The sequence below is a fragment of the Mustela erminea genome, chromosome 4 (genome assembly GCF_009829155.1).
Source record: "Mustela erminea isolate mMusErm1 chromosome 4, mMusErm1.Pri, whole genome shotgun sequence".
NCBI lineage: Eukaryota > Metazoa > Chordata > Mammalia > Carnivora > Mustelidae > Mustela > Mustela erminea.
In genome coordinates, this window is record NC_045617.1 from 15557933 (window position 1) to 15581940 (window position 24008).

The following is a 24008-nucleotide window of genomic DNA, read 5'->3' on the forward strand; positions in this document are numbered from 1 at the left end:
TTCATGAGAAGAATATGCACAAAAAGAAAGTGAAATCGAACAAAGCTAAAATAGAAAAAAATTTAAAACAAGAGTTAAAAATGAAGCTTCTAGAATCAAAGGAAATGAAGTGTGAAGGTATTACAATATAGTGGCGTCTCATTTTACTTGGAGGTCAAGTTCTAAAGTCAGCAGCCCAGAGGGTCTCTAGAAGACCCATGAAATCGCTAAGCAATAAATACTCTATCAAAACTCTAGAGTTTCTTAAGCCCACGACTGTTGAAGGACTGGAACATATTGTTGTTTCTTCTGGAGCCACATGGAATGTTCTATTGTTTTACCAAGGCCATAGACCGGAATTTGTATGTTAAGCGATCCTGGGGATTAAGGAGCGCATTTGTCGTGACGAGCACGGGATGTTGTACAGAAGGGCTGATCACTGAACACATCTGAAACTAATATTACACTGTCTATTAACCACCTGGAATTTAAGTAAAAACTTAAAAATTAAGTGATCCTATGCTGTGATACCAGCAAAATGTATTCCAAAAGCCCACAGTATGTTGAAAGAGAAGGATCAATGAATAAATGTGTTGGCTGAACAGAAATCTCTGGACTCATAGTAATTATGTCAATTCATATTTTGTATTTTTTTTGGAAGATTTTATTTATTTATTTGACAGACAGAGATCTATTTATTTATTTGCCAGACAGAGCGAGGCCCTCAGAGGAGAGGGGGAAGCAGGCTCCCTGCTGAGCAGAGAGCCCGATGTGGGGCTCGATCCCAGGACGCTGGGATCATGACCTGAGCTGAAGGCAGAGGCTTTAACCTACTGAGTCACCCAGGCACCCCCGTATTTTGTATTTTAAATGAGGCATGAATTTTAAATGATCTACAAGTCAACAGCCTTTCTGGTACTTCGAATGAGAGTGTAATGTGAAACCATCGATGTTCAGTTACCCTGAGCGCACACGAGGTATCAGGGGCTCCTTGCAACAGACCTCGGTGTCACGGGAGCAGTGCTTGTACTGAGAGCAGACCCCTGTGTCTTCGAGAAAGCTTGTCCCTGGCTGAAAACCAGCACGTCTGAGCTACTAAAGGTGTACATGCCGCCATCCGTGAGTCGGCTCATTGAGCAGCTGTCCCGGCTGGCTCCTTGGATCAGGGGGACAGGTTAGCCCAGAAGACTCCCGGAGGAACTTCGTTCTCCTAAGGCAAACGGGGTGTGTGGTGGATATAGCTGGGGTCCAGGAACGGAGAAAATGTCCATCACCAAACAGTCTCTATCTGTCTGTGTCAAACCATGACCCTGAAGAATCCACATGGGTGATCCGTATATTCTCAGAATGGAACAGCAATGCCAAGAAAGGGACATCAGAAACAGGTGATTGTGACCCAAGTGAGGATGGGGGTCTGAGCATGTGGCTTTGCCAACTAACACACACGGTGATTTTATGGCACATGTGTTGGTTCTCTTTCCGCAAACCTTGCTTATAAACCTTAACGTGTTAGGAGACTAGTACAAATGAATGCAAGGTGTGGTTTTGGTTCTATTTGCACATGCAAGGAGCCCTTGTTTTTACAAGTGTCTCTTTTTCTTGGCTGTTCAGCAGGAGTCAGAATTTCCCTCTTGGATCTCCTGGAGATGTGCTTCCAAAGAAAAAAACTCTGGGTGTAAAAATCTCACTGAAGGGCACAGGACAATACAGGTGACCTTTGAGCACGGTGAGAATTGGGACACTAATCGCCCTCGTCCCACAGTCAAAAACCCATTAATAACTTTTGACTCCTGCCCCTTCCCCCAAACTTAATGACTAATTGCTTACTGATGACCAGAAGCTTAGTCCATAAAATAGCTGATTAACATGTATTGTCTAGGTTCCGTGTGTTACACACTGTATTCTTACAACAAAGTAAGCTAGAGAAGAGACAATGTTATTAAGAAAATCCTAAGAAGAAAATACAGGGGCGCCTGGGTGGCTCAGTCATTAAGCGTCTGCCTTTGGCTCAGGTCATGATCCTAGGGGCCTGGGATCGAACCCTGCATCGGGCTCCCTGCTCGGTGGGAAGCCTGCTTCTCCCTCCCCCACTCCCCTTCTTGTGTTCCCTCTCTCGCTGTCTCTCTCTCTGTCAAATAAATAAAAAAATCTTTAAAGAAAGAAAAGAAGAAAATACATTTACAGAACTCTGCTGTATTTACTGGAAAAGATCCGCATGAGTGGAGCCAGAAGGTTCAAACCTGCGTTGTTCGAGGGTCAACTGTACTTACGATGAAAGGAAACAGAAATCATTTTTTTGATAAAGAATGATTACTAAACAAGTCCCCAAACTCTCTAATACTGGAGTGACTGAAAGTCCATATGTTGTTTTTCCTAAAAAATCCTAGAGTAGGTATCTCTTTTGAGGTGGTATGTTGTATGTGGTACCTTTAAGGATACTATCTGTGATAATATCAAGTAACATTCCTTAAGTGGAGATGGATCCTGTCACCTAAATTTACGTCTGAATGTCCAGGGAACAGATATAGTGGTGGCAGAATATGGCTGGCTAACATGTGGAGGGACACTGACAGGCCATCGTACAATCCCTGAGCCTTTCTTAATCGGCCTGTGATTTTAGAGCCAAGAATGCATTTCTGGAAACTTCGATCTTAGTGACGTGTCACGTTTCATGTTAGAAGAGAGCATTTAAATGAAATTACAGGAATCCTTGTGGAATGCCCAGCTGAAAGAGATAGAAGCCACCCTTCCTTTCCCATCAGGTGCTATTTCTAGCCTCCAGGCAACAAAGCTGGGACGTGCTCTGCTGGAACCACGTGGGGCGGAGCAGGATGCCTTGAGGAAGCCGGGATGGTTCTAACCACAGGCTCTGGTCTGATGAAAGCTACCAGGTACCGATGAGTGAGGCAGCCCGTGGGCTGACGGGGTACGTGAGACGCTGCAGGCCAGAGGAGATCTGACAGGAAACAGAGAAGCCAGGGCTGAAACGCAACCTTAGTTTGACGGAGATCTGAGGGGTGTCAGCAGAAAGGGGTGGTCTGGTTAAGGGGAGGCCATGGGGGAATTTGCAGCTGAGTCGTGGAAAGGACGCCAGGGACAAGAGGCTGACGATGGGCTTGAAGCAGCCTGGGTTCAAAGACCGCTGCTCGATCCTAATAGAAAGCAGAACGCAAGAGAGTGTAGGATTTCTGAATGAGATGCCGAACTGTCTGGAAAATAGAAGGGGCCGCTTTCTACAGAACACTCCAAACATTCTGTTGCACAGCAAGGGGAGAGAGCTGAACATGTCAGTGGGAGCAGGCCTGCCGAGGGTAAGTCTGAGAAAGGGAGGAAGGAGCCAAAGCAGGTCAAGAGGCCTGAGAGGGGGAGATAATGGTACAAGGACCAGGGCAAAAACCCCAAACAGACAAACAAACAAACAGACAAACAGCACATCCCTTCTCCCCAACAGTGGTTTTTTCCTTCTTTTTTCCCAATTACTGGGAAATATAGAAGACATACAGAACATACATATCATTTTCAGTTTTAATATCCCATCAATTAGAACTATATATACAATGTGAGTGCACTTAATGCCCCAGAACTGTATGTTTAGAAAATGGTTAAAAGGGGGAAATCTCACATTATATATATTTGTACCACAATTTAAAAAATTCTATGTACACATATAGAAGTATTTATACTTATCTTTATTTATTTATTTCAAATTTGAGACTCTAGTTGCAAATGCCTGTAGGCCGATTGAAAGAGAGCTCACAAAACCACCATAAGAACTGACGCATGTTTCAGTTTGCATCATAAAGAAACAGAAAAAAATTCCTCAACAGCCAACCTAAATACCGCCCCCGAAGCCCCCTGCCTCAAACAGATCCGCAGGAGAGCAAAGTCCCCCAAACACACTCAGAGATCAGGGACGCTGGCCGCCCTGGGCTCAGTCCTCTCTCCTGGCGGGGCTGGTCTGTTTTGATCTCCCTCTGTCCAGTCCCCGCTGCGATCAAGAGAGTGGCTTCACACAAAGCACAGGAAAGACCTTTTAATAAAAACAAACACTATCCTCTCTCACTGTCAAAGTTAGAGGAAGGATATGAAGATGATTTTCAACATTCACTCCTGATTTCACAAACACGAGTCACAGTCGGATTTGAAAGCTGACTTTCCGGGCCCCAGAGCCTTTGTACAAGTGACTGACTTTTTACTCCACCACTAATGGCTCTCAGTCCTAATGCAGAGAGAACGCTGGTCATCTTCCTTTAATTTGGTGCCTTTCATTTCTCGGTACAAGAGGAAACTTGGCTTCTAATTCCTGGTTTCAACCCACGTGACCAGGAAACCAATTCTAGAGGCTAACACAGTCACCTGCGTTACAAGACAATTTTTTTTTTTAAGGTTTTATTGATTTATTTGACTGACAGAGATCACAATTAGGCAGAGAGGCAGGCGGGGGCCGGGGGAGCAGGCTCCCTATGGAGCAGAGAGCCCGATGTGGGGCTTGATCCCAAAGGCAGAGGCTTTAACCCACGGAGCCACCCAGGCGCCCCTACAAGACAATTCCTGAAGGTCAATTCAGGAAGTTTTCTCCGGAAGTGGATGTGAAGAGAGAGGGACCGCTAACCTGGACTGCCTACTTCTTATGTTCCTGCATTCTACTCTGAGGCTTTCCATTTGGTCCTCACAGCCACTTGGAGCCGTTGGTGTCAGTAACCGACAGGGTTTTCTAGATAAAGAGGCTGAGGCTCAGGGGGAGGAGTCAGCTTGCTCAAATCAATACCCACCACAGGAGGCCCAGGCAAGATTTAAACTTAATTCTCCATGACCTCCTTTCTTCTTTTAACTATAATATGTTTTTCCTTCCATCAAGTGTCCATTTGTTTCGGGGCAAGTCCCTCACCTTCTCCAGGCATTTGAAACATGGAGTTGAGCCCACACACCCCAAGGCACTGGATGAGATGTGCTTGGAATAAGGCACAGAACAGGGATCTGAACGCTAATAAACCGTAAGATTCATTTTTCTTTCTGCTACTATTTTCCTATGTGCTTGTGGGAATGGAGCGATTATATGGGTCAATGATAAAGATTTAACTGTCAAAAGTCCCACTACAAAAGGGAAAGTTACAGAGAAAATGACTTCTGGGGGAGTGTGATCATCCCAAAGGGTCGTAAGGAAACCTTAGGAACTTAAATTTAAACATACTTATTCTCACCAGATACATTTCCTTTAAGCAATTAGGCCACTGCATCTTATTCCCTGTTTTATTAGTTTATTTTTTTAGATTTTATTTGTTTATTTGACAGACAGAGATCACAAGCAGGCAGACAGGCAGGCAGAGAGAGAAGGGGAAGCAGGCTCCCTGCTGAGCAGAAAGCCCAATGCAGGGCTCGATCCCAGGACATGACCTGAGCCGAAGGCAGAGGCTTTAACCCACTGAGCCACCCAGGCACTCCCGTTTTATTTTTTATTAAAAATTTAAAAAAATTATTTTTAAGTAATCTCTACATCCAACGTGGGGCTCAAACCCACAACTCCTGAGATCAAGAGTTGCACGCTCCACTGACTGAGCCAGCCAGGTGCCCTTCTTATTCCCTGTTTCAAAAAGTTATTTTCAGAATTTATCACCAGCTTCCCCCAGTTCTATAATCAAAAGTTGCCTACTTAAAAAAAAAAAAAGTTTTCTACTCTTGAATTAGAGGTGACTCTGGGGGCACTTCTTAATCTTGGGGTTGTGTATTAAAGCCCTGCATTGGAGGTGCAGATTATCTAAAAATAAAATACTTTATCCTTTTTGAGAGAGAGTGAGCACTAGTGGGGGGTGGCGGTGGGGAGGGGCAGAGGGAGAGGGAGAAGCACACCCCCCCGCTAAGCAGGGAGCCTGATGCGGGACTCGATCCCAGAATCCCTGGGATCATGACCTAAGCCGAAGGCAAATGCTTACCCGACTGAGCTACGCAGGCGCCCCTAAAGGTAAAATCTTAAAAAAAAAAAAAAGAAAGAAGCTACTCTGATAAAAGATGTTCAGAAATGTTGTCTGAAGAACAGTGGTTGCTTAACTCCATTTTCTGTCAAGTTCAGCATGGAAGCCCCCCACGCCAGAATAGCCTGTTTCCTGCTTCAACTCTGGGCTCCTCACCATCAAGCCTCTCACCCTGGGTGTTGGCCCACCCCACAGTATCTCTGAGGTCAAGTGTTTCTTCTCCTCTCTAGCTGTTCCTCCTTCCACTGGGGCTTTGAGATGATTCCTACTTTCCACACGAAAGCATCACGTCCTGTGCTCCTGCGCTATGTCAGATGCCTCCACGTGGTCTCAGGTGACCTTCTTCAGTAACACAGAACCAGGGCAGAAACAGGACGCCATCAGGCCTGCAGGGAATGCGTTCTTGGAGGAACACAGTCCGGGGAGATGGCAGAGGGCCCACAGGAGTCCAGTCTGCACTGAGAAGCGAAGGCAGTGGGGTGATTTGTCCAAAGTACTTTAGTATTTCTTTTTTCCTGTAAGGGCAAGCCCACACATATCAACCTGCCAAGCGCGGAAGGGTTTGTTGAGGGGGAATGAGTTTCAGGAAAACCATGAGTTAGTCTGTAAAGGTTTGCCAACACGATATAAGAAATGGCGAGGGAAGAAATGTTTGAGCTGTGTTACGGACTGCACACCAAGGAATACTGATTTCTAGACAAGATTCTAAATGGTCTTCTATTATCTAAAATCTTCTTGCCAATGTGAGGAACACGACTCTTAGGGAGGCAATACACAGTGAAGCAATCATTCTTCTTGTTGTGATATGCTGAGATGCTGTTGGTTCTCTAATAAATAATTATATGATCCACATCTAAGTTCTGTATTATAAGAAAAGGGAGAAGAGTATGCTGCCAAATAGGCAAGAATCCTAGCAAATGCAGGACTTTAGTCCACAGTATAATAAATTTCCCCCCTATTTATAGGAAAGCAGACATTTTAACAGCATTATCTCCATGTAGATGGGAATTCAGAAAGAAAATTAAAATACTGGAAAGGAAAGGGATTCATTTTTGGGGTAGTGCCTGTGTGAGACAGTGTAACTCAGAAATACTTCTGTTAACCCACTTTCTTTTGACTTGGGAAGGTTTCCTTTAAAAAAGCCCTACTGGGGCACCTGGGTGGCTCAGTGGGTTGAAGCCTCTGCCTTCAGCTCAGGCCATGATCCCAGGGTTCTGGGATCAAGCCATGCACTGGGCTCTCTGCTTAGCGGGGAGGCTGCTTCCTCCTCTCTCTGCCTGCTGTGATCTCTGTCAAATAAATAAAATCTTTAAAAAAAAAAAAAAAAAGAAAAGAAAAAAAAAAGGAAAAGAAAAAAAAGCCCTACTTTGTGAAATCCTTCATTCAGAAACTGCCTTTGCCACTCAGAGTGGGCTAGTTCCACATCAGTCGGCAATGGTCGGAGGCTCCTAGAGCAGGCCAGAGAGAGCGAAGCCCCGATGGTGATTTCTGTGAGAGGGCCCAGGGCGGGGACAGGCACTGCAGACCACCAGGCAGACTCGCCAGGGCAGAAAGCCCTGGGAAGGAGCACAGAGCATCCCGGCTGGCCCCCACGGGATGGTCCCTCTCGGAACGCCCACTGCTCAGGCGCATCTAGCTTCTGCTTCCTTCTTCAGGGTCAGAGAACGAACTTCTTCCAGCGAGACCATTTTTTCTTTATGTAGAACCCAGGTCTCCTCCCTGTACGGATCCTCACCCCTCTTCCCCGCAGAAGAACACGCCTGTCTCTTGTTCATGACATGGTCCTTCCACGGTAAACCTGCTGCGGTCTAATCATCCCCGATTCAGTCCTGAAATTCCTCCACTCACATACATTTACGGAATGCCCACAGCGCCCCTCACTTTGTACGGATCCTGTGCCTGTCACCACCGTCCTTCCTCTGTGGGCAGGTCCCCCCTGTTAAGGAGTCGTTCCCCCACCCTGACCCCCGCTTTCGAACACAAGCTGAATTCTGAAAAACAGAGCAGGATGATCACCTCCATCCTTCCAGAGACTCCCAGCTCTGCGTCTTTCAGGGTACGGGACACTGGGCAGTTGGGCAACATCCTTTGACTCTAGCTTCTGGATGTATAAATGGGGTGAAAACCACCAGTTCCTACTCAACACGGATGTCGAGGTGAGAGCAGCTAACAAGCACGAGGTGCCTCCACGCCTGGCACCCAGCGAGCCCTCGGGGAGCATGAGGCTTAGCAAGAAGACTAATGTCAAGCTGCTGGATGACGGGACTCTGCATGTCGATAATGCCGCTTGTCCTCCATGCCCCTATGCTGTTGGTTTATGCATCTGAGCTGGAAGGAGGAGTGATGTTAGCGTCCGTGACATCTGAGAGACCCACAGGGTGTGCGAGGGATGAAGGACTGGGAGAAGCAGCCACCGGCTTAAATGCTGAGCGCTCTGACAGTCACGGGCTGTCGATGGGGACAAATCCAGCAGCCAGAGCCGGAGCTGCAAGAATTTGAAATAGAGGTGCAGGCGGGGGCCGAGATGAACAGAGGGAGGTCCTGGGAGGTTCAGATCCTCTGACTGAAGGCTCCTTACGCAGCTGTTTAAAAATGCATTAGCCGATCGACCAACTCTACTTCTGGGTGGATGACCCCAAGGACTGAAAGCAGACTCTTAAAGAGATATTTTTATACACATGTTCACAGCAGCATTTTTTATAAGTCAAGAAGCATAGTTAGTCAAAATGGCCACTGATGGGTGAGTGAATCGACAAAATGTAACCTACACACACAATGGCAGGGATGTGCAAAAACACAGGTGAACCCTGACATTACTCTGAGCAAATGACGGAGACCGAGTGTTTGCACGCCCTGCCCCCCACCCCCCTTCATCTGCTGAAGACCGACTGTCAATGTGATCAGTGTTAGGGGACATGGGGACTTTGGGGGCAACTAAGTTGATGGAATTAGGATGGGGGACTTTCAGAGTGACGAGGTGATGGGACCGGAACCCTCATGAATGGGATTAGTGCCCCCCTGAAACAGAAACTAGAGACCCCACTTCTCTTCCACCCGAGGATACAATGAGAAGACGGCGGTGCATGACAGAGGAAACCAGCCCCACCAGACGCCTGCCCAAGCCTTGACCTTGGACGTCCCAGCCTCCAAAACTGTGTGCAATGAACTTCTGCTGTTCACTGGCGACCCTGTGTGAGCTGTTTCTTCCAGCAGCATGAAAGGACCGAGATGGAGAATAAGCCCATCATGAAAAAGACAAGAACTGGATGGTTTCACTTATATGAGATTCACAGACCAGTCAGACTCACAGAGACAGAAAGTGGAAGGCTGGCTACCAGGGTGGGGGTGGCGGTGGGGCGCGGCAATGGGGGGCTGGGGTTTAACGGGCGTAGAGTTTAGGCTTTGCAAGGAGCTCTGGAGATGGGGGAGGGGGTTGCACCCCAATGTGAACGTACTTAACGCTACTGAGCTGTACACCCCAACACGGCAAAGACGTTGAGTGACAGGTCACGTGTATTCTACAACTAAACGTATATTATAAATACCATACATACAGCTCCAGAAAACCACAGTGAAACACGAGAACCATGGCAGAAATGGATGAGGAAAACACTGCTCCTGATTTCACAAGCCTTAAGAAGTCGCTCAGAAGACCAAGCCCTGAATGCGTTAGCTGTCCAACCCCGTTCCCCAAAGCCCTCCTCGCTGAGGCCTGCTCCTGGAGAGTAGAGCGGAGCTTTGAGAGCACAGGTCCTGGGGCAAGGAGAGCTTGTGTCCTTGGCCACCAGTGTTGGGCAGGTGGCTCAACCCCCTTCCCCTGCAGCTTCCATATCTGGAGGGTTGCTGTGGCCAATAAACAGGATGAATGCTACCAAATTCTCCGCACTTGCCTGATGCACAGTGGGGGTAGGAGAAACGCCAGTCTCACAGCCACTGAGCTTACCTGAACGTCATACAGGAACCGGAAGCGGCTGCCCTTGTTGGCGGCGTCCCTCACAGCCCGAGCCAGCTCCACGGACCCCTTCCCGCCGACAGACCAGTGATAGCAGGGGACCGCATCAAAGGCTCCGGCCCTCCTTGCGAGCTCACAAACTAAGTCAATCTCGGCGCGGGTGTCGGTCCTGGTGATGAAAATGTTTGCGGTTTTGCATCTGTATTCATTTAGTGATGTTTTTAAAGAAAGACTAACCGTTTATACAGAACTTTGCTCCCTAACACTGCATATATTTTCAACATCAAAAGTGGTTACGTTGTGTTTAAATAAATCAGACTTAAAGGAAAGCATTGAGGGGAGGAAGAAAAGCCTCTCCAACAGGACTCAGATATTTCAAGTTGTTAAGGGTTTTATTGAGAAAATTCCATAACATAACCCTTTGATCATCCACAGTCTTTCAGACAGAAAAGCTGGGTGGAATTAAATAAATAAATAAATAAATAAGAGCCAAGGAAAGGTTAACTCACTATATAGATTTCATTTCCCATAAACATTTGAGACTTCTGCTAAAATGAAACCGACCCAACCCAACCCCAACAAACAGACAGAAGGAGCAGAGTATTTCTATATAGTTTCAGATGAAGCCTTCGAAAGACCAAACTCCCTCCAGGCACCCAGAGAGTTCACAGGGCGGCCGGCAAGAGGACCACATGCGAAGCAGCGGCTTCACTTACTTGAAGACATTCAGAGCCACGATAACCGGGACCCCGAAGAGCTGAGCAATCTGGATCTGCTTCTGAAGGTTACAGCAGCCGTCTGCCACCAGCTGGATGTTCTGGAAGGAAACCAGACCCCCATGAACGCCTCCCACCAAATCTGCCAAAGTATGCTGGCAAGTCCACTCTGGCAGGTTCGGCTTCCATCCCGCTCCCTTTACTGTCCTAGAAGCTACAAAACAAGCCCATAAAACACGTTTTCCTCCAAGAAAAGGTGGCGTACAGAAGGAGCAGGCTCAGAGGCAGAATAATTTCTGAAAGCTTTCCGCGTCCAATGGTGTACCGGGGTACTGGGCCAGGCGGCTATTCCTGCTGCTGGCTGCTGGCTGGGGCATAAGCAATGAGCCTGCTCTCTGTAGGTTGGTAGACAGGAGGGCACAGGGCCCCGGGGAGGGTGAGGAGTGTGGGTCAGCCATTCTGGGCTCAAATCCCTGGTGCCACCTGTAGGAGCTAAGAGGTACTGTTGCCAGTAAATCAAAGTCTACCTAAGAGTTGAGGAACTCAAGCGAGTGATAGAGCCAACTGTATATGCTCCAAAAGGCAGCTCCCCCCGCCCAACCCCTCCACGCCCCCAGCAGAAGAATACGAGGGTATAAGCTTCATGTTTGTGTCTGTGCTGGAGACTGGGCTCCTGTTCTAATGGCTGCTCAGAGGGCAGGAAGCAGTACGTACACGAAGCCTATAGTCATTATTTCTTGAGAATGGAAAGTTAACTGAATGGACTTTATCCCTTGCCCCCACCGGTTTCCTCCGGGATCATGAGAGAAGTGGTATTCAAGAGGCCATTGGTGGAGGGATCATTCGTGACTGAGATCCAGCGGCTAGCCTGAGGTTTGCTGGATTTAAACGGTTCTGCGCAGATGCCTTCGGGGCACCTGTCCTTACCTCCTCGGTGTACTCTTTCTTTAGCGGGACCCCAGCAGTTACCTGAGACAAAAAAAGGCAAAAATGAAGGGAAAAAACCCATGAGAATGCTTATTCTGATACTTGTCGCATATAAGAGTAGCCAGATAGGTTGAATTTCTAGCCACTTTGGGGAAAATGCATGCAAATGAGCCCTACTGGACTGCAGTGTTTGCTTCTGTAGGGGCTGAAGGACCTCCTTTCTCCTGCCCACACACCTGTACCCACCTCCAATCCCGTGCTCGCCCGGCAGGTGCACGGCCCCCACTTCTGTCATTCATCTCCTGAACCCACTTCCATGGAAGCCAAATACATCCACAAAGGCATGGCCATGGTAGTGGGGAACTCTCAGAGCACATGCCTTTTACTGAACTGCACCCAGCAGGCTGGGCGCGCTGAAAAGCCCAAATATATTGAAAAGACTTGAGTGGATCTGACAAGGGTAACTCGCTTGGAAACCAGCAACTTGCTAATGTGTTTGCCAATCTGGAGGCTTGGTTTCTTATCTTTAAAAAAATAAACGGCGGTTAATTGGCATCGTACTAAACACTGGAGTGAAGAAGATTTATTTACTGTTACTGGGAATCCTGACCAATTTATTCTGCCCCCTTTGTTTTTGCTTAAAAAAAAAATTTTTTTTTTTTACTCTGATAAAGATCTGAAGGAAAAACAAATCATGGTCACTTTTCAGAAAGCTGCATTTAAAAAGCACAAAATGTGCTTTTAAACCAACAACTGTCAGCCCCAGCTGAACCTAAGAGTCTTACTGGAAGCTTTTAAGAAACACTGATGTCTGTCTGGGCTCCACCCAGGCCAATTTAACCAGGATTTCTGGGAGTGAGACCCAGGATCAGTAACACTGAGAAACTCCCCTGGTGATTCTAACTGGAGCCAATATGGAGAACTTTCTCACTGGTGCCCATTATCCTAGCATAAAATGAGACATAATTTGCATGAAACCTGATTTATAGAAGGTGCACCATCATTCTCAATAAATTCTAAATAATGTTAAAGTAATTGCCATTACTCTTCCCTTCGGGTGGCCTATTTTTCACAACAACATGGGGGTGGCAAGAGCAGTTCAAAGATGGAGTACTCAAGTTGAGTAAGTAATATAATTTGTAATAGTAATAGATTAAAGAGAAAAACCATACCATCTCAAGAGATGAAGAAAGTCATTCAACATTTATTTAGAATAAAAACGACAAAATAAGAAGAGAAGTCAGTTTCCTTAATTGGATAAAAAACATACACTACACACCTGTAGAAAAATCGTATATAGTTAAGAAGTATTAAACATATTCTCTTTAGATCAGGATAATAAAAGGAGACCCACTGTTACCACTCCTACCTAACACTGCACTGCCAGCTAGAAAGACCTGGTTAGTAACAAGAAAAAAGCACAAAGATTAGAAAAGAAGAAACAAAACTGTCATTATTTTCAGACATGACTGACCACATGGAACTCTCAAGTGTCTACAGGTAAATCAGTACAATTTAGAAGACAATTTTAAAGTCACAGGGATGTAATGTATAGTCTGTGACTACAGTTAATAATACTGTACTGCATACTTGAAAGTTGCTGAGAGTAGATTTTTTTTTTAAAGATTTTATTTATTTGAGATAGAGAGAAAGGGAGAGAGAAAGCCCATGTGCACAGGCAGGGGGGAGGGGCAGAGGGAGGGAGAAGCAGACTCCCTGCTGAGCAGGGAGCCTGCTATGGGCTCTATACCAGGACTCTGAGATCATGACCTGAGCCGAAGGCAGACACTTAAACAACGAGCCACCCAGGGCGCCCCGAGAGTAGATCATAAAAGCCCTCGTTGCAAGAAAATTCTTGTAACTATGCATGGCGACCGATGCGAATGAGATTTGTGATCCTTTTGTAATGTACACAAATGTCAAATCATTCTATTTGACACTTAAAACTAATGTAAGGTTTTGCGTCAATTACACCTTAATTTTAAAAAGGAGTGGATATAAAAACAGTATATAAGAATCCATAAGCAACCTGTTACACTATACAAAAATGTAAAGTACACAGTAACAAATCCATAAAAAGATGGAGAAGCCCTTTGTTAAATAAACTGTAAGTCGTTAGTAAAATACACTTAAAAAGACCCAAATCAGTGAAGAGGCATCCCAGGATCTTAGATGGCAACCCATCAAATATCCTCTTGGCACAATGCCCTTCCAGTAAAAATGCTGAGAAGATTCTTTACGGAGGTTTATGAGCTGATTCTAAAATACATATGGAAGCCAAAAGGACCGATACCAGGCCAGGCGTGCATGCAGAAACAGAACACACAGGTGTGGAGTTTGCCATAAAGGCGACCAGTGCGGCACAGACACAGTGATATGTAAACAGACCAGTGGAGCTGAAGAGAGATCCCAGAAAAAGACCTACACATGTATCACCAAGTAGGCATAAAGATCAGACAGGAGGAGGGCCTATTTAAATAAACAGTACTAGGCCAACTTGTTATTAAAATAAAAAAAAAGAAAAAGAAAGAAAAGAAGATCTGGTGATTGCCCTGTCCATGAACAGCAGTAGCAACGGCAGGATGGCTAATTTCAGGTATCAGTTCATGCCACAGGGTAGCAGACAGTTGGTCCAACATTATTCAGAGTGTTTCTGTGGGGTGTTTTGGGGGTTATTCTCTTAAATTAGTGGACTTGGAGTAAAACAGATCCGTGCCCTGCCTTTCTGTCCCACCCACACCATGTGGCTAGTCTGTATCCAGTCCGTTGAAGGCCCTAATAGAAGAAAAAGATTGTGTGCAAGAGAAATTCTCCAGTGGACTGCCTTTAGAGTAGGACTGGAACTGGAAAGAAGCCCTCCTAAAGCTCTAGCCTGGTGAGCCCCTCTGTAGATTTTGGCCTTATCAGCCTCCATGACTGACAATGTGTGAGCCAGTTTCTTACAGTAAATCTCTTCTGGCATGGATACACAGTGTATTGGTTCTTAATACGATGTATTTAAAGAATTAATTGTAAAGGCTATCAAGGATCCATCAGTATAACAATATTAGCTCCTACACTGCAGCATGAATGGTCAGCACTTTGGAAGACAGGATATGAATTTAAAATTATTGGGGCTAAAATGGGCAAGTTCAAGGAGGACAGGATTTTCCACTGCACAAATTATGGAAAAAAAACAAGCTGGATAAACATAAGAGGCTGCTATGGTTATTTGTGTAATGATATCCAAAGGAAGTAGAAATTATAATGGATCAAAAACATTATCACAGAGTTGTTTCAAGTACGAAGGAAAGACACTGAGATGGATAATACAGAGTATAGGATTAAGAAGATGAAAGTTCATTTATTATTTAGTTGTTGAAAACATTTCCTGGATACAGACTCTGCCAGGCATTAGGGATACACACATTAATAAGACATAGTCCCTTACCTCAAGGAATTCAGAGTAGAGAAGAGAGACACACACACAGAGAGTCATAAAACAGTGCATTGGGGAAGGCTCTTCTGGAGCTCGGGAGAGGGATACTAAGCTGAGCCAGGCTTCCTGATCCTTTCTTTTTATCATCCTCTGCACAGATCTGTGCCTACCCCTTGTGAGTCCTGTTACAATCACTGGGCCGGAAACAAGATGTGAAGTAGAAGGCATACAAAAGAGGGAAAAGCAACCACTATAAAACAAGCTCATACATTAAGATGAACTAAAACAGGATTATACATCATGTAGAGAATTTTTAATGAGACAGATAGGAGAGTATGGAAAAACACTCGACTAGAACTCAAGAGACCTTGAGTCTGGTTAGTCCCCTAAGAAGATGGATGATACGAAGCAAATCAGTGAGTCTTCCTCTTAGCTTAGTCATTTCATCTTTACAAGGACTGAGCCAGACTCAATCTCTAAGCCCTTTCCAGTACCAAAATGCTTTGGTTTTAGAACATTCGGGGTGCAAAACAGTGAGGGAGAATTTCAAATGCACTGTATGGAAGCAGGAATAGTTTTTTGAATATGGAAATTGGTATACAGATTCAAAATCTGAGGTTCAGGAGTCATTGTAGCAACAAATGGTGTTTTGAACAAACTCAGAATTCCTCAGGATCGACTGCTTAATAATGCACATTTTGTCAATCTTACATTTGAATTAATGATGAAGTGTTAGCCAACAATGAATTACCGAAGTGTTCGTTATTACTAGTGGATTTGGGATTCAATGTTTACCCTTCATTAACGCTCAGCTCTGCCTGGTGGACAGAGAAAGGAATTTGGATCTAAATCCCAGACTTCAGATCTGGCTCTCAGTCTGGTCACACTGCTCACATTCTCCGAAGTGGTTGAACCTCAAATCCCTTCTCTATAAAATGGCATAAAATAACGTCAGACTCTCCTAGGACAAAGAATTGCTAAAATGATTATACAATGCCCATCAGAGACGTATTTCATGATGATGAATTGTTACTTGTTCCTGCTATGTAATAATCATTGATTATGTGACTTTTGTATACATAGCATTACCAATGAAGCAATCCGATTTGGTAGTTTGTCTAATGTAACAACAGTATAAATAATAACGACACTCCAACTTAATTTTATTTCAAAGATGAAGTATGTTACTCAGTTGAAGTATGTTATTTCTTATGCTCTCTGAAAAAAAAACTAAAAATGAAAAAAGAAAAAATTTTCTTTCAAATGTGTGTGAATTATGTATATAAGGCAGGTTAATATCAAAAGTCTGTAAAAAAAAGTTAAAACAGGGTGTCTTTTCCAAGCAAAGCTCTTTTAGAAATAATTCAGTGTCATAACAGAGCTATAAAATGAAATCAGAATAAGCAGAAACAGAGGGAAAATGGTTCTGGAGGAAATCTGATGAGACAGTGCAGTGAACCAAAAAAACTGTGTGTACGAACACTAACAAAAGAACCTCACCCACAAAAGAAATCACTCTAATTCTTATGTTCTCTGCTCAGGAACAAGAGCTTCCAGCCTCCCGTCACCATGAGATTATAAAATGTTGATCTGAGTTTCAGGTATAAATCTTAGGACTAAAAGGTGGTCACATTCTGCTCCTTCCCAAAATACTGCTTTGAAATGACTTTGGGAGAGTCCCCGTTTACTTGAATTTACCAAATGTAAGGCCAGAGCCTTACAAGGGTGATTTGTAAAAAAGGAGACATATAAAAATACCACAGCTATGGAGCAGGTCTGAAGCGGAATCCTGCTTCATCTGAATTTTAAAACGTGTTTTACTGGGAAGGAAGCAGGGGACTTACGCTCGGCCCGCCTCCGTGCATCTTCAGAGCTCGCACCGTCGCCACCAGCACGACCGCGTTGGGCACCAGGCCAGACGCTCGGCACTTGATGTTGAAAAATTTCTCCATCCCGATATCAGCACCAAAGCCAGCTTCAGTTACTGTGGAGAATCAAGGTGGAAACTTGCTATCAGCTTCTCAAAACAAGGGCAGGTTTTGGCAGTCGCAGGTATGACTCTGGTTCAAAGGACTGCTGAAGTGGCCACCACCTCCAGGCTGCTCCCCTGCATTCCATCTTGTTCCTATGCAACGGTAAAATGATTCTCCCGTAGGCAGAGAAAACCTTCCACTTCCCTACGCTCTCTAAAAAGATGGCTCTCCACTCTGCTTTAGGCTACCATGCTTTAAGGATTCATTGCCAAGGGCAAGATTCTTCTTCCGCTATGGCCACCCAAAGCAAAGCATTTACCACAGATGGGACTGTCAACTTTTTAATTCTGTTCCTGATTGTATCAAAGGACACCGTTAGCAGATCCTTTTTACTTTTTTACAACATGCACAGAATCATTTATTCAATGCCACCCGGTCATTTCTGTCCATTGACAAAATTCAAGTTAGTTGAGTGGCTTAAGAAGATGAATCATCAGGCCTGATAAGACAGCGTATTTCTTGCAGAAGCACAGATGACAGTCACCTTCAGCCAGCCCCTCTCCTGCCCCAGATTGCTAGAGATGTTCCTGGGGAGGTAGCTGAGACAGCACGTAACTTTGCCTTCCCACACATTTTAATAAGAATTCAGAAAGTAAAATCATGAAGTGTCGCATAATAAGTTCAAATTCTAAGTACATCAGCCCATCATTCTAATTCTTTATGGTTTCCTTTACGTACTTCATATGCTTGTAAATTCTTACACAATAGGTAAAATTTTGTAGTTTGCCCCTTTACTTTAAAATTTTCAGACACTTTTCTTCCTGTACTACAAGCTTTCGAAATTTATGATCTTAGGTGACAGCTTATAACTTTTTTTTTTTTTAGTTTATAACTTTGCTAGGTGGATGTATCAAGATTTACAAAATTGTTCCCCCTGCTGTTAGACATTTGGGTTGTTTCCAATATAAATAATACTGCAAAATATCTGTGCAGATGAGATTTAACCTCTTTCAAATTATATTCTTGGACTAAATTCCCACGGGTGAGAGAATGGTGCCAGAGGATGTAAAAAATTTTTATGACTGCTGATATGCTTTTGACAAATTGAAAAATATTTCTCTAAAAATATTCAATTTGGAATGAATTTAGCTATAAAGTCACTATGTCCTTTATTTTATTTTTTTCGAGTAAGCTGTACAGCATTCCTTTCTACTACTATTTGGGACAATTCTAGTGATCTGATCAGTGGTGGTCAAAACCAGAGAAGCTCATGGACAGTAACAATCCCGATCTCCGGGGTCCCCTGGGAAAAGCTGTGGTGACTTTAGCATGGGAGTGGTACAGCGGCCCACAGAAGAGGGATGTTCAGTTAGTTTTGTCAAAGGTCGTTACAGGGTGGGCTCCCAGAAGAGGAACGGTGGCCATCCTCCTGGTTAGTATCAGGCAGACTGGATGCAGTCCGGACAGCTGTGCACACGAGCACAGTGAATGCTGGTGAGCGGCCAGTGAATGCTGGTGAGTTACTTAACCTACTAGAATCTCAGTGTCCTCATTTGACTTGCTGGGGGATTCAAGCGAGATAACACATGTCAACTACTTCATTACTGCCTTATGGTGGGTAGCAGGCACTCACAAAACGGTCCGCATCCCTGTTACCAAGAGAACAACTCTCCCACTTGCTAGAAATCATACTCAATTCTTAAGCATTGCACGAATTCCTGCTACGCCCAGGCATTTTGCTCAGGGGGTAGTGTCCCAGGATTAGGGTCTCTGACGTGAAGCACTCCAGAGGGCTGAGGGGTGAGACTGTCTGCTACTGGACCCGAGGGAAGGGGTGCGGTGCGGGGAGGGATGGAGGCTGCGGGGTAGGGCTGGAGAATGGGGGTGAAGGGAGTCAGTCTCTGAGGGACACAGGAGCTCTCGAGTTGGGGGTGGAGGGAGGGGTTAGGGAGGAGTGAAAGGATTCGCAGGCAAAGGAGAGAGCACGAGCAGAGTCGATCTGGGAAGAGAAGAGAAATGATCCATGCCGACGGGAGGAGTCCGTCACCTCAACCAACACAACCTGTTCTCTGGGCTGATCAGCTCTGAGGGGCAGGGAGTCAAGCAGCAAGTGTGCGCGTGTGTGTTTTCAATGCTGTTATACTGGAGAAACTGCTCGGTGTTGCTACACAGATGACTGTGTGCGGTGTTTGGTCAAGGTCCTTCCAGCCGGACGCCGGTTTCCACCTGAAGCTCCTGTATTAGACCAAGCTCCAAGAGGAAAGGGGGCACGTCTGTGTGAGACACGGACACTGCAAGGCATACAGTAGGCACTGATGAACTTGTGCATCTCTAAAACAAAACAAAAAGGCAGCGGGAGGACAGCAAAGTTTTCCAACACTTGGCCACAACTATATGAAGAGCAGTTATTTAAAATCCTTTCATTCTGCTGAAACGCTGCAAGCTCACTTCACAATCCGCCTCTTCCCTCCTTCAACTTCACCATGTGGCGGCCACGCTCTCCTCCCTTCAACAGCTCATTACTGCCTCAAGGAAAACTTCCACGTGCCTTATCATTAACACTAAGGCCACCCCGATGTAACCTCAAGTACGCGCCCACGTCCACGTCCACGTCCACGTCCACGTCCACGTCCACTCTGCCTGAAATCTGGTTCTTCACTAATACCGAGTTTCCTGCCGAGCTCACAGTACTGTGTTTGTCATCTCCGAGCCTCCTCCAGATGGGAACAACGGGCACGTTCCTCTCTCCCGCCTCTCCTCTTTAACTCACTGCCTAAGCCTCGGCTCAGATGTTCCAGAAGTTTGCCCGGACCCCCTCACGGAGAGCTGGCCGGCCCTGTGGTCTGCTCCTTTACCGTGCTCTCGTCTCTCTCTGCACGGGGCGTCCCAACTAGACTTACGTGGCCTCTCCCACTCAGAGGCCAGGGACCATGTCCTACTCAGCTCCGGACGTCCGGTGCCTGTCCCGGTACCGGGTGCGCGCGAATGAATGAATGATCAGAGATGTGAAGGAACCAGCGGAGCGTGACTCAGAGGCCAAGGTGATCGCGTCCTGGCCATCGTTCAGGGGAGAGAGGTGGACACAAACCATAAAATTCAACAATGAAAAATGTTTTCCGATCACCCTATCGTGCTTCCTTTTTCCCTGCAGTAGCAAAACAGGCTTAACAAAAGGTATAAATGTCATCACAGATAAAGGTATGACCAATCGCAGATGGCTAAACGGGCCAGCTAAGCTTAGTTCTGTATCTGAAGAGACAAACTGGGGGTGGGGGGGGTAGTAACAAAGAACTGCAGTTGGTGAAGGAAACAGGATACAGTAATAGAGGTCCAGGGGCTATGGCTTCCAAATGCAAAGGAAATATGGAGGCAAATAATGTGTAGAAAACAGAAGAAAGTGCCAGATTCTCACACTTTGCACGGAATATGGCATGGAATCGTTTCTGTGTTATTTGTTTTCGAATACTGGGCTGCTAAGGAAAACAGCGTGGAGAAGGTGTGCTGGTGCACAGTCGATAATCACACACGTAAGCACCACTTCATAGGGGACAAACATACGGGTCGGCTTGGGAACAGACTGTGTGCAGTGCTGTTATGTCTGTGTCTTGCGAATCTGTGGGTCTGGAAGCGAGCAGGGGACAAGCCACTCTCACTGACAGGTTCTGGGTTCCCAGACACTCTCTGACAATGGTCGGCAGAGCACCCTGTAAGCTAACTACTCCCAGGTATCAGAAATAAGCAATTTAGTACTTACCCTGTTTACTGCTTTTGATAAATTTCAAAGGACGTGCACACTTGAGAATTACTTACTGTTGATCTTAATAGGCACCTGTGCTTGAGTCATGAAGCAAGGATACTTACTACGACTTTGCATTCTTGAAAAGCAAGTAATGGAGCCTTCTGAAAGCGGCATATTTAAAAAGGCTTGCAGGAAAATGCGTGTGCCACAACAATTATCGGTCCTGGCAATCTCTCTGGGGGCGGGGGGGTGCGGAGGTCACAGCTATTCACCTGACAGCAGGACGGAAAACAGGAAACTGATACTCTTCTGTGTAAGCACAGAGGCTGTTAGGTCGTGATTTGGAAGCAAGACTTGACTCCAACCTTATAACCCAAAATCTGTTCAGAAAGGAAGTGTCGGCGGGTCTGCGTTGGGAAGGGACTAGCTGTTTGGACAAATCCTGTGAGCACTTTCGCAGGAAACAGAGCTCAGGGTTCAGGTAGAGCGTGAAAACCAACACTGCACAACCAGGCACCTGCCTCCCCCGCTGCTCCGCGAGGGCGCCCCAAGCCACACTGGACAAACTGAGTGGAAATGACAATAAAACGTGACCTGCAGGCAAGTCTATGAAATTTTTCGATGAGGCAGAGAGATGATTTTTCTATATCAAATTATCTATCATGTGTCCAGTTTTCAGTACACAATGCACTGAAGATTTTATCACAATGAGGACGGGGATAAGCAAGCACCAATCAGCTGACTTACGAGAAAAAAAAGCATTGACATTACCACCTCATGGGGGACCTAAAAATTATGGGCTCATAAAATTCTAGAGCTCTGGGGGAAGGTGCCTGGCCAGTGACCTTGCTGAGATGGTGTCCTGGGTCCCTTGGATGCTCAGCTCAGGGATCTCTTCTGCAATACATGCTTTCTGTCCCTTGGCATTCTATTTAAAAGCACTTTTAATTAAACACATGCATCTCAGCATTAAAGAAAAGCCTCCATTTTTTCTCATCTAACAAATACTGAATCTCTCTTATGTCGCCTAGCTCTTAAGCACTCCGTATGTACTCATGTCTTCATTTAGGGAGGAAACAAAGTCCATTTTTAACATGACAAACAGAAATGTGAATCGCCTCATTAAAAAGGAACATCTTTCTGACTGTCCTTATTGTACTTTTTCTTCCTTGAATTCCCTCTGGTATTTAAAATTTTTTTATCTGTTTATCAGTACATAATAAATTTGAATTCATGTCTGTTTCACATTTACTTCTTTTAAGAAAAATTTTTTACTTAAATTCAATTCAGTGGTCATATACTGCATTAGTTTCATGGGGCGTGCCCTGATTTCAGGCCTTGCTTTAGTACATTTATTGACCCCGTTGCTATGGAATCACAAACCTTAAGGACAGACCAGTGGTTCTCTAACGCGGGCTGATTCTGCCCCCATTCTCCCGCCCCCCACCCCGGACATTTGGCAATGTCCGCTGTTATTTTCTGTTGCTGTCACTGGCATCTAGGAAGTAGAAGGCAGGTTTGCTGCCAGATATCCTACAACGCACAGCAGCCTCACCAATTCCCCTCTAAAAAAAACAAAAACCAGAATTATCCACTAAAATACCAGAGGTCGATACTGCTATGGCTTAAGCATGACGAAGGCGCCTTAAATGGTCCAGATACTCTTCCCTGAGAACGTTACAAACGCCAGATGCCAGAATAAAAAATTATATAAAACTGTTATGCTAACGATACCCTTACATCCCGTAAGTTCCTGAGATAGGATAGTGACAGTAAAATTCCTGCATGTTCACTCCACCATCGCCATTCCTAGAGATGGAAAGTAGTAAGGGCCTCGTGGGAGGTGCGGCACTCACTGCGCAAGAGAGCAGGGAAGGATGGATACCAAAAAAAAATCAGTGTGGAACAACACAGGTGGGAGCAATGGTCAGTCTTCCTGCCAAGAAGAAACACACACAATGGGGAAAGCTATTCTAATTAGAGACCGGGCATGGAGAAAGCACAGAACTAACATTCACTAAGCTCTGCCTATGTGTCAGTCAACATACTAGATGTTGTCTGTCTTGTTTCACTCTTTTAACCAACCTGCGAGGGACCTTTACCTGCCACAAACGGCTCGTACGATTAAGGGTAAGCCATTCTTCCCAACCTCGCCCAGCTATGAGGGATGGAGCTCGGGATGAAACTGTGGCCCATCCGATGGCAGTCTGTGCCGGTGTCCCTGCCCTGCCGTCCTGTCCCCGAGCCAATTAAACACACAGCTTTCCTTTCCTCCAGCTGAACTGCTTGGTAGGTTCTGCTTCCACCAAAAGTCTTGACACCTTGTACTTCAATATTTTGGTAGATGAAGCGTAGCTCTGAATTCTTTGCCTGAACTCTGACAGGTGCACCCAGACTTGTCTCCTCAGTGCAATATGGACCTGCTGTGACAACATCTGGAGTCTTCTTCATTACGATACGCATTTCTTTCTTAAACTGAATTCATAAATTTGTTTTCTCTCTTGGAGCAAATGATCTAGGGACTATGAATCATAATCCTCTCTTACTTCTTGGTCTATGTGCCAACAGGGCCAAATCCTAGGCGGCAGCAGGGAGTACACGGGAGGGCAACGAGCAAAGAGCTCCCAGAGACGAAGCTCCCAGGACTGGTTCCACTGGGCTTGGTACCCAATGTGCAAGGGGCCACAGCAGAGAACACTCCCTCAGCCACTTGGCCTCCTGAAAAGCAAACGGCTCTCTTCCGCTGGGAGAGTCAGACCCCTAGCCTTGACCTCCCAGCCTCCTCCAGCCAGGCATCTGCCTTCCCAGGACTGGAGGGGGCCATGAACAACCCCCACTATCTCTCACGTTCCTGTTCATCACCATCATCACCATGGTGGGAGAAAATGCAACAACTGCTTTAACTCTAGACTCTTATGCTTGTTTTACCTTGGGGAAACCCCTCCTTGGCTCTGAGATAAAGTTAAACTGAGGCACCAAGATCATTTTCCTCTGAGTGTCTGGCTAACTAATGGGTCCTCAATTCCATGTGTCCTCAGAAGATCAAAACTTTCAGATTTCATAGCCAGTTTATAATGGCAGTAATTATTTCCTTTATGATACATGCAAAAACATAGGTATCAAATATATGACAATACTGAGTTCCCCATCACTTTGGGACATGAACTTGAGCTTATGGACTGTGAAAGGGCTCACGGAAGAACTAGTCCTTGCAACCCACTTGGCTCAAAAGGGGCGGAGAAAAGAAGTATGTCTGCACAGGGCCAATCCTGCTAACCGAATCCTCGAAAGGATTTCTTCCAAACAAAGGGAGGGATGAAAGTGCAGCCTCCGCA

At 45.6% G+C, this 24008-nt stretch overlaps 1 protein-coding gene and 1 long non-coding RNA gene across 4 annotated transcripts in view; one reads left to right on the forward strand and one right to left on the reverse strand.

Moving 5' to 3' along the window:
- The window catches only part of MTHFD1L (methylenetetrahydrofolate dehydrogenase (NADP+ dependent) 1 like), a 186457-nt gene that overhangs the window by 58964 nt on the left and 103485 nt on the right, over positions 1-24008 (reverse strand). For 2 of the 3 annotated variants that reach the window (XM_032338740.1, XM_032338741.1), the window contains exons 21-24: positions 16806-16945; positions 11544-11585; positions 10617-10717; positions 9892-10069 (exon numbers count right to left, since the gene is read on the reverse strand). In XM_032338740.1, coding sequence (XP_032194631.1) covers positions 9892-10069; positions 10617-10717; positions 11544-11585; positions 16806-16945 — 461 coding nt within the window. Of the gene's footprint in view, positions 1-9891; positions 10070-10616; positions 10718-11543; positions 11586-16805; positions 16946-20795; positions 20871-24008 lie in introns of those variants that run through there. The other variant, XM_032338743.1, reaches the window with a different exon arrangement.
- Positions 2972-9833, forward strand: LOC116588058. Its single transcript, XR_004284764.1, has 3 exons — positions 2972-3290; positions 4838-4973; positions 9505-9833. It is a non-coding gene; the product is annotated as an uncharacterized LOC116588058 (long non-coding RNA).